Here is an 18,414-nt window from a genome sequence, read left to right on the forward strand (position 1 = left end):
CAAACAGTGATTTCCTAAATATGTTATCAGAAAGTTGCAAATAGGACCCCACTCTTCGCAGTGGATGGGGTCGAACCCCTGTTAGGAATGGTGAAAATCTAGATTTTTAATTGCCAAGATACCACAAGATGACATCCGAGAATGTTTTTCTATTCATAAGGCTGACTAAATGAGGCTCTTCCCCTCTTCTATCAACAAATTTATTTGGCCACAACATGGCACCAAGGCAATATTTTTATATTAGACATGGCTTTGGCCAAAATGGCTGTACATTTTGAGTTTCACTCGAAGTAAAAACTAGATACACAGAATACATTTTTACAAATGGCAAGCAAGGGCCGCGCTCCACCGATTGCCAGTTCCAATGCACCATTTTATCATTTTCAATTGATATCATAGATATGTGAAATATTGTCATTAGGAAAATGTAAGTTACTGTGTTTAGAGAGGAAATGGTGGAAATTGAAAAAACAAACAAACAGGGAACCACAGTAGTTCGTGAAAGTTGATAAGAATCACACAAGACTTCATTAATGGCCCTTTGTGTGCAATCCACAGAACCTGATCATCTGGTCAAAGTACATACAGATAGAATAATAGAACGATATCAGTGGAAAGATAAAAATGTTATACGACAGGCTTTTCTCTTTGTCTGACATACCCAAATTCATGCCAAGAGAACTTTCCGTCTGACAGAAGATAATCACGTAGAGAAAGGTTAGGTGAGTCAGGCGCCAAATCAAAATGAAAGAGTAGACCAAAGACAGCAGAAATAAGCAATTCCCACTCAGGAGAGATGAACAGATTTAAACCACTCCAGCCACAAGCCTATGCGGAGACATAGGGGCTGTGAGGTGGGTGAGCACGTGCCGCCGAATGATTTATGTCTGTACAGGGGGAACTAAATGTAGAAACAAGATCAGAGCACAGTCTGAGATAAACTCGAGACTTTGCGGACTGCTGACTGATAGTTGACGTCTACACTCCACAGTGGTAAAAGATGATTCGGTGGGACAGATAAAAACAGAAATCCCCCCCCCCAAAAAAAAAAAACATGAATTCATGAATTGAACCTGTTCCGTGACTGCATACGTTTGTGAACCAAGGTAGTGATTCCCATTGGAAAACATTGAAATACAATTAAAGTGTTCCAGCAAGTTATATTTATGCAATTTAGTTTTAAATCTGTGTCTGGTTAAAATGAAATATTGTACAATATAGAAAAAAATGAAAATGCACTTGATTAAAATAAGTAAATAAATAAATAAATATAAGCAAATCACTTGGAATTAGGCTTTTTTTCATAAAATATTGTATGCTTTGGAACCTGCTTTGTATTGTGGGATGTGGCAGCCAATTTGGTTTAGCAGGCTCTTATAGGCTATCTATAGCTTTTTTTTTTTTTCTTTCTCTCCCGCCTCACTTCCGTCTTTTTCTACATGGTGTCGGCAGGATCACATCCGAGAATGAGGTGCTTCAAAGCAGCTAAAGTCTTGGGATAACGCTATCGCATGCAGTTTTCACTTTCTTTTGGAGCCATACTGACAGATTAAAAAAAAAAGTACGATTCTTGCAGTGATATTGAGACATTTATGTTGTGAATTGAAACTGAGCCTTTGGCAGTCATGCCAAGACTGCTCATGAAGTGCGCATAGTGGTATTCAAATTGGATTTTGGATTCTTCATCACAACCTCAGAAGAAGACTTTTTTTCTTAATATTGATTTGGTTCCCAGGTGGATTCTAGTCACCATACAATTGTGGAATATGTCATCCTTTTTTTATTCATCAGTTATGATCATTATATCATGTGTAAATATGTTTGGAAATTGAGCCACACTATCTGATGATTTTTGGCAAAAAGGTAGCTACTACACGGACATTATTCTAATGCAAGATATATGCCTTGGCTCAATAAAATTTCAAAGTTACCATAAAGTTTGGGAAATACTAATATCAGAGACCCCGTTCTCAATAGAATTTATAGAACAATCTTGTACAAACAAGAGTCTTTCCAACATTTCACATAAAGAGGACAACAGTGTCAAAATGATACAAGTTCACTCAGAGCGACCAAAATTCCTGAAAACAATCAATCAAACAATCAAACAAAACAATTGGTGTGCCATTCATGCACACCAAATACAATAGCAATACCCTTCTTGTCCAAAAGCCATTTTTAAAACTATATAGTGGGGTTGGGACGATCACCAACTCATGATTTGATTACCATTTACTGCATTACATCTGCATCACGATCCATCTAAAACAAAAAATCGATTATTTCTCCCTCCCCTAAGTCGGAGAAGTCTGAGCTATGGGAGCAATGTGTCTCTGCTGATCACAGTAAATGAAAAGGTTTGCTGAAGAAGTGATATCAAGCGACACACCATTATTGGTACTTCAGTCTGTGCAGGATACAATTAAATCTCAAGACATTTTTGGGAAATAAAATGTGCTGCTCAGTGTCAGAAACCTTGGTCTGAGAGAAACGGTCAAGAAACGGCTTACAAGCAATGGACTATTCAGAGGTGGCCTTTGATGAGCCCTGACGTAAAACCTCTGAGACTGCCAATATCAGATAATCAGTAGCCTACTACTAAAAAAAAAAAAAAAAAAAAAAAAAAAAGAAGAAGAAGAAGAAGAGAAGAAAGGGGAGGTGGGGCGGGGGAGGGGATTTGCACAGGGGGTGGGGGAAGCAAGCTGCCATCTTAACGACGATATTGAGTTACAGTTGTCATTATGAAGTTATCACCTCCGGTCAAACATGAATCATGCAAGAGTTGTCGTGGCCATTTAAACACAGCGTTGTTGAATCATTGAACTACAGTATTTCCTTTTTCTGTGGTTCAGATTTTGAAGTAAATACTCAATGCAGAGTAAATAATTACCTCTGGTCGTTTCCCTGTGGACAGAGTTTTTTTTAGGACGAGTGGCGGTGGTGTGGGTCATACCTCACATTCTCGGGAGCCTGAGATGGTGTAAGTGCAGGTTCCGGTTCCATTGACAAGCACATCCATGGCCTCTGAATTGTTGGGTTTATAGTCCACATAGTACTCCTGCAGGGGAGAGCTCAAAGTACGTTCTGTTTCCTTTGACTTCTTGCGCCGCTTGCGGGCTGTTGATGAATTCTCCTGCAGTTGCTTCACACTGCTAGGGTAGCGTTTCCACGACACGTAGATCACCAATAGGATCATCGCAACAGATAGAAAAAGGGCAACACTTCCTGCAACAATCTTATGAAAGGACACAGGCTCCAAATCTTGATCTGGAGGAAGTGCCGCTGGCTGGGTAACAGCTGATGAAGTTGGGCCCCTGATAGATCCTTCAGCTCGCTTTCCAGAACGAGTGGGTGAAGCCAAAATTGCTGGGTGGTGTTCAGGCTGCTCAGAGACGGATGCAGTGGGAGCAATGCTTGCAGTGAGCATTGTGACTTGGTTTGATTGACAAACACCAAAAGCTTCGACAGCATCCATCACTTTCTCACCTTGGGCCTTCTTTGGAGAAGCACATATCATAGTGGTTTCTTTTGCACCCCTAAATTTTCTCAGCCAAGAGACAAGAGGGCAAATGGTCGGACCGCAGTCCCAAACATTTCCAGCCAAGCTAATTGTCGTGACAGAGACCCAGGCATCAACCACCTCTTGGGACACATTGGTTAACTTGTTAGAGTCCAAATTGAGGGTTTGCAGGTTGGGCAAATACTGGTAAATAGCAGGATCCAGTTCTGACAGGTCATTCCCAGACAAATCTAATTTTTGGATGGAAGCCCAAATCCAGGTTAGGCCCTGGCTCATGGAGCGAATGCGATTCCACTGTAGGTAAAGTGCCCGCAAATTGTAGAGACGAGGGAAATGTGAAAAATTTATCTTGGAGAATTGGTTATGTTCCAGATGTAACTCCGTGAGCTTGACTAGGCCAGAAAGTGCATTCCGAGTGATACTGCGCAGGCGGTTGTAACCCAGATCAAGAAACTCAAGATTTCTGCAGTCTTGGAAGAGACGCAATGGAAGGATCTTTAGCGAATTTGAGCGTACGTGAAGGCTGAGAAGCTTCCGTAGTCCTTGAAACTGCCCTGAGTGCAACACTTCCAGTTTGTTGTATGACAGATCAAGGTTACGCAAATTGGGCACAGGATGGAAGGTGGTGTTGTGAAGTGAAGTGATCTTATTGGAGCTCAAGATCAGTTCTTTTAACCTGCGAACTCCCTGGAACGCCATCCCATCTACAGCTGTGATGTAATTGTGGTCTAAATAAAGCCAGATGAGGTGGTTCAGGCCAACAAACTGGCCGGCTCGAAGGTTCATGAGGCTGTTGTACCTTAACGACAGGCCTTCGCAACCCCCTGAGAGGTTCTTGGGGACGTCGCGAAATGCACTTGACTCACAGTACACAATTTTTCCATCGCAGCGACAGCTCTTTGGGCATGGACGCTCTGTTTGAGCCGGGCTTGCTGCTAGCCACACCTGCATCAGCAGTTGGAATATTATCCAACGACGTTGCAGAGCAGAGCCTGCATGGAAGGAAAGTGAAGAAAAAAGATCAGATAAGATAAAGTATACAATTGAATATGAACAAATTGAAAACGTTTAACAGTAATATGAAGGGTTTGTTGTTTGTAAGATGTACAGGTCTCCGCTTCACAAGTGGACATTTAGTTTTTGACTACGAAATTAGTTCAGTATGTTACGTACACACCACAAAACCCACACCAACTCCCATACACTCCATGGCTACCTCAGTTCCCGGACGAGCCCCCATATTACATGCAGGGACGGACTAGGAACATAATTTTGCCATTGTGACCACATCAAATCATTGAGCAAGATCCTGAACCCCCAGTTGTTCCTGATGCTGTGTCATCAGTAGGTGAATGAGTAGTTGAATCTAAAGCACCTTGAGACCCTTGTAAGGTGGAAAAGCAAGATATACATGAAGTACCACTTACCATTGATTTCAAGGTCATGCTGTTGATTGTACACCTGTTTTCACACATATTACAAAGTTTCTCAAATGACAAAATTACTCACAAAGTAGCTTGATTGCCCAAATGTTTGTCTCAAGCACACATCCACGTTCGCAAAGACCTCTCTGCTTCAACTATTACCATCTCAACATCATTGCCACGATTCAAATTATTTGTAGCAATAAATAACTTTGCCTTTACCACCTCATGGCCTGTGTCGGTTACCTGTAAATATATCTGTATGGCTGGCATTCACCGCTTGTGAGAAATCCTTTCTTCAGTTAATCCACTCAGTGTTGATTACTTTATCACATTTGCTGTAGCGCCACTCTCTCAAACCTAATCCTACAATTTCCCCTTCCCTATAGACCCCATTGGGGAATCACAGTTTGTTTTGTTTCTCATATATACAAATTGGAATGGTCACAGCTCTTTGCCATTATTGTAGTTTGATAGGAAGCTGAGAAAATTAAGCTGTATTTGAATGCAAAGGCAAGAATAAGCTGCTAATAGACAACATTGAAGGCAATTGACGGTCTTCTGCATTTGCTTTGTGGCACGTGGCTTGTGTCCACAGTAGACACATTTTAATCAGGGGAAGACTGAGGGCAGCCAGTAAAATGCTCTAGGAATCTAACCAGCAATGTTTTTTTTGTTTTTTTTCCCCCATGTACCGTATTTTCCGCACTATAAGGCACACCTGACCATGCGCCTTATAATCCAGTGCGCCTTATATATGGATCAATATTGAGCCGGAACAGGTCTCGCTGTCATCGGTGACCCTGCACGATCGGTGACGCGCATGCGCTGAAGGTTCCGCCATCTTGGATCGCTAGCTAATATCCAATACTTTACCTCAGAGAAAATAATAAAACAGCTGTTTATTCATTTTGGGATCATTTTGGGAGTGAATGGAGTGGTCAGAAAGCTGGTTTGTAATCTATTAATAAAGTTTGACTGACCTATCTGACTGTTTTGTTGACGTTCCCTTTAGCACAGCACCATCTAATGGATGCATAACGTAACCCCAGCCTCTACTGTAGCGCCTTATATATGGAAATAGTTTTAAAATATGTCATTCATTGAAGGTGCACCTTATAATGCGGTGCGCCTTATAGTGCGGAAAATACGGTACATACAACCCACCCCCAAAACATAGATTGGGGTGTGTTTGTCCCAGGACTTCATGCTTTTCAGTGTGCAATGATGTTATTAGTAGGCAGGGCAAGTTTCATGTAGTGCTGTCCTAGCCAGAGTTAGCTAGGGAGTGCTGTTTCAGGCAACCCACTGCCTGGAAATGCACCACCTCCATAAATCCTTTTGTGTTTGTTCCAGGACTTCATGCATTTCAATGTGCAATGATTGTGCTAGAATGAGTAGGCAGGGTACGTTTCATGTACATTATACCTAGTGCTTTCCAAGCCACAGTTAGCTAGACAGAGAGGGGTGCTGTTACAGGCAAACCACTGCCTGGAAATGCACACACCCACTCCACCCCAGTATAAATTATGTTGTTAATTTTGTACAGTTTTTTTCCAGGACTTAATGTTTTTCAGAATGCAATGATGGAACTAGTTCATGCACATTTATGTCATATTTTGTAAGTTAACGGGAATCCTATATCTCAGAAACTTGACGTGATAAAGACAAACTGAGCTCAACTTTGGAATCTGCACCCAGTTGCTTACAAACAGCTGCCAGACATAACCTAACAAAAAATGTGTTCTCAGTGTTATGAATTTCTGTTTAAATATTAAGATTGAATTGAAATTTGGTGGTTCAATTTCAATTCCAAAATGCTAAAAAATAAATAATAATATTAATTAAAAAAAAAAAAAAAAAGTATTCATGGAGAGGCTAGACATTTGCTTCACAACTGTGAAATAAAAATCCAGTAAAGTGTTGAGTGGCATAATGTCATGTCATTTCTTGTTCAGAGGGGAGAAAGTCATTTGCATTAAAATTGTTCCTCTTTACGGAGTCACTAATGATCTGTCATTAAAATATATTGATTTCCCCTTGAGAAGGTGGTGTGGGGTTATGGTGTGTTCGAGGATAGCCTTCCACACTATTATCAAAGGGTGATATAAATATGAGGATGTGGGCATACATTTAACTGGTTTTCAGGCACCGTGCTGGACATGTTAGCTCACTCAAACGAATGGGTCATGTTTAACACCAATATAGACTAGGTTGATGACCTTGCTTGAGCCTGTATTCTTTATGGATACTACCACTAGACAGCGTTCATGGCTTCACTTTCGGCATAATCTCTGCAGGATTTGTCAGCGATAATTCTCTAATATAGAATAGCCGAGGGGCATGATTGAACATATGCTTTCTAACATAGCCATTTTGTTTCTAGCCAAGCATCTGCGTATCCCATATGTGTGTTGGATGCGTTTGTGCAATGCAGAGAGAAACATTATTTTCAGAAGAATCTTTCATCATACCTCACAGATGGAGGGAACAGTTGTATATACATCATCAATCATGTTATTTGCGATGCTTTCTAAAATACGACAGAGTAAGACTGAGATCCCATGTGGATTGTGAAGTAATTGTAATACACAAGTTTGCGTGTGGGAACGTGTGTGTGGGCCGTTAAAACTTTTATTTTTTTCAATTTAGACTTTAATCCCATGAGGTTGCAGATAACCCTCAATTGCTTGTATTTCCCATGCGCATAACAGATGTGACTGCCTTCTTATTCATTCTACTAATGATGCCTCATAAGATACCTCCCTCCACCTACTGAAACCTTATGTGGTTAATGAGTGCTCTGTGCGCTAATGCGTCCTCTAATGGCATTCACCAAGGTGCAAAAGTCACCCTCCAAGGTGTCCCTATTACCCTTTACCTAATGTACTATTCTCCATAGCTTTGTTCTTCTCCTGTAGCTATTTGATGCACCTTTGTTAGATTTTAAATCCAACTAAAATCATGCAGCCTGTCCTTAACCACTGCTACAAAGTCATACTTTTACTAGTTGTTTTACATTTGTTATACTTCATGTTTGATTTCAGCTATTTCACGTTTGTTTTCAGCTCCGTTTAAAATGCGAATATATCTTTCAGGACATTTAGCATTCAATATGGTAATACTGTATATTCAGGCATATACTCATTTATCTTTGTCATTCAGTTTGGTTGTCTGTCTACAATTAATTTAGATGGATACTCCAATTTTGAAATTGTGTTTAAAATATGGTGACCATACTTTTGTACAGGTAAGTCCTGTTTAAACACAAGTCTTGTGTCCCGAGACCAGGCAGATTTTTCCCGCCCCATTGTTTCGTCCCATTATTACGCAGGTGCCGTCCCGGCTTCCCGTTATGTTATTCATTTATTTATGTATTAAGCAGTTAATTTATTTTTTAATAGTAAAGTCAGCAAGCCAATTGTTTGTGCCATTTGAATATGATAAACCAATTAAAAAGGAATTTAACTGATAAATCTACTAGAACTACTTCCCGTTAATGTGTCTAAGAATCATGGGAAATGTTGTCCTTACTAGCCAAATGCTGCGGTCGCCGGTCAAACTCAATGCAAACTGAGCTTTTCTGGCGGCATATGCTCCATATTACAATGCGGGTGATAAATGTCACAGCCAGATTCCGAATGCCGGAACAGAGCAAAAAAGTTGTAGAATGTGCATAGCTGACAAACTGTCAACCTAGATAGATTTGTCATTAGCAAAAGTGATAGCACAACTACTAGACGACTAGAGATTAAATTTGGTCTAAATCGTTCTTGGTGAGAATTGACTGTATATTTGAGTTTCAACAAAATTGTAGTGTCGCTGTTTTTGATTTTGAAAATCTGGTGACCCTCATTTAAAGGCAAACCAGTACAGCGCTAAACCATTGCTGCCCTTGTCATGACAGTTATTTCTCCCTTACAGCCTTAACACATGGAGACAATGAGTGCACTTTACTGCATCCCTTTAATAAAAAGCAAATGTGGCTAATCAGCTTCGCGTATGGGCTCACTAACTGCTGCACTGTGGGGGCACAAGTGCTATTTGGTGTCAGCGACAAAACTATAAGTATTGTCATTTTGCATATACATCACAGTGAAACTGACGATCACACAGAGAACCCCTGCCCAGGCGACCAACTATTAGTCTCCAATTATCTTTGGGATGATGACAAGGCCTGCCAAGTGAGAACCATTTCAACTGTTGATATAAAACAATTGTCTGCCATGCCCTTCAATTTGTTTCACTTCACTGAGACTGGAAAACAGCAAGAATGTTTTTTTGTGAATACACTGCACACACACGCATACAAGAGGGCAAGTGTGTTTTGCTTTTCAATCTTGTCTGATTCCTGATTTCACTTGATAGTAACAGCTCCATGCAGGTGAAGTGATAATAAGACTGAGAATAACAAAAATAAACAAGCCACACGGTTCGCTCTCTGTCCCCATCGAAACTCAGTTTTCACAAAACAAACTTCAGAATCGGAATTACTTGCATAAAAAGTACTGAATTATTATATTTAATATTGAAGCACCATTCGAGTATCTGCTAACGGCCAAAGCTATAGAAATTTGTACACATTTATTCGAGGTATATAATGGGGAAAATGTGAATCATTCAATACATTACATGACTAATAAAATCACCAATTAAATGATAATTTACAATATGTTCTCTTCTGGGGTTTGTGACAGATTCTGGTTTTGGTACTGGGTGGTAGGTGGTGTCTGGTTGGTGCTGGATTTCTTTCTTTCCTTTGATCCTTCCTCTGATCTCCTGACAACTTCATGCCTCTGGCGGGAGTCTGAAATATCCGGTTAAGGTGAAAAAAAAACAAAAAACATGTTCTCTTAAATACTGCCCAAATAGAAGGAAGCCAACCTACATTAGTTATACTTTAAAGTGGGCTGAATGTGTGCACACGCCAGTCAGTCAATTAGTTGGACCTTAATGAATGTATGTAAACACAGCAGTAGTCTGTGGAAGTACAATACAGCGGACCCCTACTATTCTCGTTGCGTGAAAAGTGAAAAAAATGCATATCATTGACACCTATTAAATTATTTTACATACATGGTATAATATATATAATTAGTATATGCAAACTGGAACGTTCACTTGCCTGAAAAGAGGCATGCCGTTGCTTATGTGGTCATTCAATATTATTTAAGTCATATTTGAGATGCTGTGTGAGAAGAATGAATCAATAATGTGTTATCATCCTGAATGTTGTGGATAAAAATCAGATCTTGTGTTCTGGGCACACCTACTTTTACAGCATGTGTATCAATATGTGAAATAAATACACTGTCTGGCAAGTCCTAAAAGCACAATTTAATCAATCACAGGTAGTTTGAAGCCTTTAATGAGCTAGATGTACAAGTACAGAACAAGGACTACAAAAGCTACAACAACTCCATGGCCATTACCTGTCTGAAGGATATTATGTTTGACTTTTGTGTCACAACAGCTGGTTTGTAACCAAATGTCAATGCCGGTTGGATGCTTCAAAGTTCAGATGTGAGGATTATAGAATGCTGCTTTTGATGTCAAACCGTGTCTATTTAACTCAACTAAAGGGAGTTGGGCTGGTCTGTAAAGTCCTCTTCACTGTCATGTTAAACTGTCATGTCACATCATGTTATGTAGGATAGTCTTAATGCAGAGCAAAAAAACAAAAAAAACATTTGTTGTTCGGTTATATCACGGTGACCAAACGTCCTCTTTTGCCCGGACATGTACACTTTTTTTTTACGTTCTGGGTGGGGATCTGTGGGGGGTTTATAAGTTCATGAACATGTCCAGTTTTCATTCTTTCATGACGAGACCAATTAACATGTGTGGAATTTGACTGCCACTGTGTGTGACAAGTATTGTATTGTTACCGGCAAACAGTTTGTGACCTAAGACGTTTGTGACGGAGACACGAGTGCCGGCCGGGTGGGAGAGAACCCATAAAAGAACGCAAGTAGTGGGAGTTAGGACAGTCAGAAGGGATAGAATGTTTTGTTACGACAAGTGAAATGGCATGGATTATGGTCACAACAGCAATAATAATAGTAATATGACATCCCGTTCATTCATCTGTCTTTCAAGTCACCTTTTTACATAAAACCTGACCTGAGTGTCCAAATAAGGTCAACTGTGTTGGCATCCTAGAATTATAGCTCACTGGTATAGCTCTGGGCTCCCAATTTGGATGGGTGGATACCGCCATTGTGGATGATTGCATTGGTGAGTTTTGTGCAAGTCTAGAGTGTACATGCAGTTGAGCCAATATTTGTTTATTTTCATGTTTCCTGTTATACTTTTCTTTGACGAAGAAGGTTAATTAGTAAAAGCTAAGAATGGCGCGTTGAAGGATTTTGTTTCACTTTGTCCTCACATCTCACAAAACATACATCATATTTGTCACTGTATGTTTTTTTTTTGTTTTTGTTTTTTTTTATCATACAAACATTAATTACATTGTCTTTATGGAACATTTTGTTTGATCATTATCATGAACTTGTTAGGGATGTAACGATATCCAAACATCACGATACGATATTATCACCATATGAAGGTCACGATACGATAATTATCACGATATTGTGGGGGTATTGGCGATATTTAAAAAAAGGTCACAATATTGTAAAAAAAACAAAAAACGAGCTCATACTAAAAAAAAGAGCACAATATTGTGCTTTTGTACATAACAGCAATGCATATAAACCACCTACAATCTCTAATAAAAATATTGAAGCACTTACTTGCTAATGCAAGCACACATTGATCGCTTCACAAGCAAATTTGGTTCCCCTTCATCTGACAATTAGCAAAGATTTTAAACATAGAAGGCCAAAACATCCCTCATGAAAATTTAATTGCACTAATAAAATAGCCACTAGAGGGTGCTAGAACTGCACAAATGGAAATCAACCTGACTTTTTTAACAGATGTGTTCCTTTTAAATATTGTGAACATGACGATGACGATATTGTGGCAGTTTTAACATCACGATATCACAATATTGCCCTTATCGTGACATCCCTAGAGCTTGTATTTGTTTCTGCTCTTTGTTACTTCAGATCTTAGTTTTCGGATTCATCAAAACTGAAGTACAAGAGCTATTTACAGAATCAAACTAAGCGTTTCCGCTTGGGAATCCACATTATGTGATATATGGCGGGTGAATTAAAGTAGGTTCCTTTGCAGTTTCATGCTCAGAGAGAACGCACAAAATGAGCTAGATGCCTCTTGGGACCCAAACTAAAGCGACTTTAGCTATATTGTTGTTAAATTTAAGAACATGTTGTGACATAGAGCTGTTATTATGTGAACGGCAAGTTATGGGCTCATTGATGCTGCTGGGATCACTGGGCTTTCATGGCAGGTCCAACTGGGTATCGTTGGAATAGAAGTGGAATGACACATCTTGTAACGTTGAATGACCGGCTCGTTTCTGCAATAGATTCTCACTCATAACTTTTCATAGCCATTTGACAAAGTTTTTTTGGGGGGATACAATTTTTATTTGTGCATATTAAAGACATGATATTGCTCTTAAGGGACCCAGTGAGTGACCCCTGCTCCAATATCTTCACCTGACATTTCAAGAAGACTGCCTTTTGGATGCAGAATAGGCAGAAGAAGGTCATCTGTTGTCTGTTGTTGACCTAATTTGACCTTGCTCGCAAGCCATAGCCAACAGTATGAACACTATATCATATAAGATTAAGAATTTAGGTATTTTTTGATAGACGGGCAGCTAAAAGATCAAATCTGATGAAATATGCTTTGCTTATAAGCCCTTTTGGTAACATTTCTGGCCAGATCTCTCATTACAATGTTCATGAAACGTAAGCGTGTCGCATGCTGTTAATGAAGAAACATCACAGACAGCTCCACTGGTGGATAATTACACATGTAATCATCAAATAATTGAGGGAAACCATATGAAAACTGCATGATTGTGACACTCTTGCGTTCGATGTGAGGATACGCTACCTTGTATTCGCTGCCATAAAACTGCCTTTCACCACCATGAACATTCTGACACACTATTTAACAAACAAAAAAGGCAGGCTACCATGATTCACCCTCGGGTGACTTTCGTCGCACATAAATTGCATTTAAGCTCCGAGAGCCATACAGTGCAGTTTTGCGCGCGTGCTGCTGTTGCTTATATTGATGCGGTGCAGAAACCCACCGTGGGTCAATATATCACGCTGCCTTACAATTAATGACATAGCAGTACCAGTGAACAGACTACTAGTTTCCAATGGCTGGGGGAGATTAGGCTACCACTGATTATACTACTGTGTAGGCAAATGATGGATAACAAGGTCTAATTATACATAGTGTAAAAGTTAGTGCGTGTAGTATGTGTGTGCGTGAGCAGAATATATTATCAAGAGATCAGAGTAAGGGTGTGTGTGTGTGTATATTATATATAACTGCAACAGACTTTTTTTAAAGTCATGGACAGGCACACTTTTGGATCATCGATGTGCTACAATCGGGTAATAAATTTGTTTCTACCAGATTAAAAGACACCCTGGCCTAGATTGAGCGGAGAGCCACGCTTTTATAACACTGACTGGCTTCCAACATTGATGTGATTAGCATTCCTGTGACTCCGGTCCATGTCAGTGAGCCAGCCATTCAAATTGGTCAGGATAGGAAGGTGGGGTGGGGGGGGGGCAAACACAACGATACACTAATTTGCAATGCACAGCATTTGGGCTTCTGTCACTGAGTGCACAGGATTGCAAATTACAAATGAAGTCCCTTTAGTCTGTAATAAACCTTACAGCCAAATGGGGGTGGAGGAGGAGGAGGGGGGGGGGGTGTATGGGGAGGTGAGTGCACTGCAGCGCTGCTACTGAAAACGAATGCACAGGATTCAGCACTCGTTCTTAAAGCTTCTTGAATACGTTTTGACAGTGAATTCTGAATTCGCTTTTAGTGCTACTAATTGATTCGGGCCAGAATGCATTGTAATTTAGTAAGATAGCGGTTTCCTTGCTATATAGGCCAATATAAACTATGTGCTCATTTTTAAAAAGAATATGCTTACCCATATCCGCGTATCTGTCAAGTCCAGTTAATGGATTGTGATCCGCATGTCCAATAACAGGTATCGTCCTAATTCACAAGCCGGGTCTGAGCGCACCTGCCCCCGCTTGCTCTCCTGGGTGTGCAGTCCGGTTCAAATGTGCACGCAGCGCACAATTACCTCCACTTTAGGATGATTCGATTGATTTTTTTTTATACAATCCCAATTCAAAATTCCACGTCCACGCTTTTGCAGCAAAAACAACAGCCGCGTCCAAGTTGGAGCCAAACAGAAATGCCCACTGCAGCAGGCGCAGTCCCATCCAAGTGGACCGTGGCGATCTCCTCATGCACCTGAAGATTCATCACGAACCCCGTCGCAGAGCCTCTCAATTAACGTAATATTATTCGATTTGTTTTCTCCCCCCCCCCAAAAAAAAAATAGAGCAAGCAGCCTTTAGATTCCTCTCCTGTGCAGGGCAAAATCTCGGTGTCGTCTGACTGGAGGGATGCTCAGTCTAGACCGCCCACGGCGCACAGAGCAAAAGTAACGCCGCTTTCTCCACAAGTCAACGCAAAAACTCATCAAATAATCCAATATCCAAATATGCACCTGTTTTCGTCCACGTGCCTTCCTCGCACACGCAGTTCAATCGGCGTGACGTTTCTTGTTAATGCGTGCGTCTGCATCCCCGAGCAACTTTAACCAGGCAGAATCCGAATGCCCTCTTCTGGCGGCTCCGCAACGCACGCGCACGTCGTCCCCTCGAAGTGGATCCGAATAAACATTATCCGGACAATATTGACGGTAAAAATCTACAAGGGTGCTTCTTAATGTCACGCCAGACTAATATCCTTATTTATGTGCCGTAATAACGTAAACAGATGGGGGAAACAGTTTAGGGGGGGGGGGGGATGATTTTCCACCTCATCAGATCTGGCGTGTCCATGTGTGCGCACATTTGTCTTTGTCTTTCCAACTTATTTGATTAGGGAACTCAAATTTTCTATATCGTTTCCTTCTTGTATTGAGAGTTTGGGTGTATTTGGAATTAATCTCCACCTACTTGTCATTTAACCTCTGATTGCACGCATTTATGTCACAAACAAATGTTATACAGTCTTCCCTCGCTATAACGCGGTTCACTTTTCGCGGTCTCGCTGTATCGCGTTTTTTTTTTAAGTGCAATTTTGCACATTTTTTTTACAGTAATATACCCATTTTATAAAATTTATGGTTTGAACATTGTCAATGTTTGAACAAGAGAGAAATGTGAGAACATGTAAATGCCTCAATGAGAAAAGTGTATAAATTGTGCGGTCGGGGATTTTAGAGCCTTAAAACATTTATAAGAGTTGTAAAACATAAAGCTAACTACTTCGCGGATTTCATTTATTGCGGGTATTTTTTGGAACCTAACCCCAGCGGAAAACGAGGGAACACTGTATTTATATTTTTGGCACACGGTTTTTGATATTGTTTCTACTTGAGGAGCTTTCTCGATTAATTTTAGATTCAAGCTACAGTGCTGTGCAAAACTGTATCATTAGATTTGGCGTTTTATTAATTCTGGCATGATTGAGATTTTTTATTTTTTTTTGTAACCCAAATAAGGCCAAATTGTTTAGAAACAGTATTTAGTGCAAACTCATAGTTATGTTTGCCTGTCTTTTCACTATATTACTGCTTTCGTCTTTCAGAGAGGAAGTTGACCAGACAACAGGGCTGTAGTGGATCCAAACTTGGATTTAAGTCCAGACCTGATGCCTTTTTTTTTTTTGTTGTCTCGGCCTCATTTGCATTTGCCTCGGACCTGTAAAAGTCTTGTAGAATATTTGTAGCGAGTGGACTCAACTGATTTTCCATAAAATTAACATTCTTCTTCAAAAGAAACTTCAAATAAAATTTCAGATTGCCAGCATTGACAATGGCCACTCGCCGTGCCTGATGAAATTTCACTAATCTTGTGGTTGTAAAAATAGTATTTTTTGTTTTAAAGTTTACTGTAGATCTAATCTGGACTTGGACTCGTACCTGGTGTACTCAGACTTGACTTGGGCCTTTGGGACTAGAACATGACTTGACTTGATAAATTAAATAAACTTTTTATACATTAAAAATTCAACTCAAGTGTTGTGTAATTAAAACCCACCCTGTCCCTCCAACATCCTCATGAGCACCCCCCACCCCCACCCACACACACGCACACAACCAACCTGAAAACTATGTAGAAAGCCATGTCAGGGCACAGAGAAACCATGTTAGGAAAAGCACTCAAAGGTGGACTTGACTACAGACCTGGCAGACATGGATTTTGTCCTTGGTCAATACACCATCACTCTATTATATTTTCACTCCATTTTATTCTGGCACTCTTTTCAATCCCTTAATGGGAAATGTAATTTACACTGTGACTTTTATTTTACTTGCAGAACACAGAAAGCAAGTCGACAAGCAAGGAGAAACGTTAGTAATGGGATGCACAAGTTTTAAGTTTGCTGTCTTGTTCATGGGTAACTTAACAGTCATCGATACAGACAAACAATTTTTAAGCAAGTAATGGCATTTTTTTTTTCACAGCTAGACTCGATTTATGACTAAACCATACCTCCAGTACTGTACAGTTGTAATCTAAGACATTGGCCCAGTACGACCTGACAGTTCAAAAAGAGTTTTTAATGTAACAAATTCTCTTTTGCACCAACAAGTTAAGATATTAAAAAAAAGAAAGAAAAAATCTGCTTCCTGGTCAATTTTAGAAAGAACAAGAGAATCCTCTCCTCTGTTGTCATGACAACATACAAGTCTCTCTCAGTTTAAGTCATTTATCTATCAAGAGAAGGTTTCCATTGGTAACAGTACCACTGTGATTTGGAAAAGTTTTCAGAAACCTTGTACATCTTCCATTTCATAACAATTGTACATCAAATATCAAAGGCTACTAACTGAGAATGATTTTTGTTTACTGATACAAGACATTGCATTAGAAACAATAGAAATGAGCACCTGTCCCTAGTTGTGATTGTGAGAATGCGATTGGCTGGCAATCAGTTCAGGGTGTACCCCGCCTACTGCCCGAAGCCAGCTGGGATAGGCTCCAGCACCCCCTGCGACCCTTGTGAGGAGTAAGCGGTCAAGAAAATGGATGGATGGATCCATAACCGTCTCTAATAGTAGATAAAGTCAACATCTGCTCCGCCTTTGATAACTCGATCACCTCTCTCGTCATCCCGTTAGGATAAATAAACATTTTGTGGTTGGCCGTTTTCATGCAGCACCCATTAATCACGGCTGTGTTGGGTGTCTGTTCCTCAGAGTACCCAATAAAATGGAGCCAGACAGCATCTTCCTCATTGCTCTTGTAAAACTAAAACGTCTTGCACTGTCCCTCAGCTTTAGAATCTGTTCATGCAATTTGGCTGATGACTGTACTTCTGGATGCGGTTCAACAAGCAGAGGCCAATCTGCTGACAGCGCTGAAACAATTAATATCCTGTGAAGTTATGGCGAGGCAGCCAGTGCCAGACCACAGGCAACAGCTTGCATTTTCTTAAAAAATGGTAACTGTGTCTTTTACACTCATTTCTTCACTCAGAGAATTGCCTCTGGTCTCTTCCTTCTTATGACTGTCATATGGCAACATGGAGCATAATGAGAGACTTGGATAATATGATAGGGACTCTTCTGTCTCCTTCTTCCCCAAAATATGCCAATGAGGTGGGTAAATTTTGAGCCGAAGGATCAATCTGATCAAACGTGATGAACTTGAACACAAATTGTTAGCCAGAACATCTGTCAGGTCTTCACAATTATCTTACTGGCACACTTGATTTTGTTTATAAAGGATTTGATATCTTCTAAAGTACATGTGAAATGTGCTAAGTTTGTAGTGGCAGAGTACTGTCCTGATTGTGTGTTGATATTGAGAACAGGTCTCGAATGGCCAGTTTGAAACATTTTCTTCTCAATGTGCTTTTCGATGTATGCTTATGGCTGTGATGTAGAACATCTTCCCACGTAGTTATATTCTCTATATTTTACTTCGAGTCGCAACAATTCAATGCTTCTTTTCATCTGTTAGAAAGTGATGTGTGCAATTTGTAGAGGTTACTAATGGGAAAGCAAGATGAAAAACTGCACAAACAACACATGAATGGTATGTCTGTGGATGGCATTGTAATCTAACTCTGCACAGAAATAAAAAATAAAAAATTCTGACTCTTTAGCATGAGTGACAGCTCGGTGGTGTCCTTCCTGTGTTTACTTTACACTGGGACTTGTCCAATATAGTGTTCTTTTCCTTTTTCATTTCTTCTCATCTTTAAGCCTGGCAGTATAATCTTAACCTGCCTTGAGGCCATTTTCATTTTTCAGGCAATTTCCTGACACTGAGCTTTTCTGAGTTCACCTATGGATGTGAATTGTCA

General features: G+C 40.1%; 1 protein-coding gene across 3 annotated transcripts in view; it reads right to left on the reverse strand.

The window, feature by feature from the left end:
• Positions 1 to 14,818, reverse strand: part of LOC144002189 (leucine-rich repeat transmembrane neuronal protein 4) — a 134,506-nt gene extending 119,688 nt beyond the window's left edge. For 2 of the 3 annotated variants that reach the window (XR_013278683.1, XM_077497183.1), the window contains exons 1-2: positions 14,009 to 14,817; positions 2,954 to 4,512 (exon numbers count right to left, since the gene is read on the reverse strand). Coding sequence is in view for 1 of the 3 variants with exons in the window: in XM_077497183.1 (XP_077353309.1) it covers positions 2,954 to 4,512; positions 14,009 to 14,012 (1,563 nt within the window). In the remaining 2 variants the exon portion in view is untranslated. Of the gene's footprint in view, positions 1 to 2,890; positions 4,513 to 14,008 lie in introns of all 3 variants that reach the window. The other variant, XR_013278684.1, reaches the window with a different exon arrangement.
• Positions 14,819 to 18,414: the final 3,596 nt, after the last annotated feature.

Source organism: Festucalex cinctus, chromosome 15, assembly GCF_051991245.1.
Source record: "Festucalex cinctus isolate MCC-2025b chromosome 15, RoL_Fcin_1.0, whole genome shotgun sequence".
NCBI classification, from domain to species: Eukaryota; Metazoa; Chordata; class Actinopteri; order Syngnathiformes; family Syngnathidae; genus Festucalex; species Festucalex cinctus.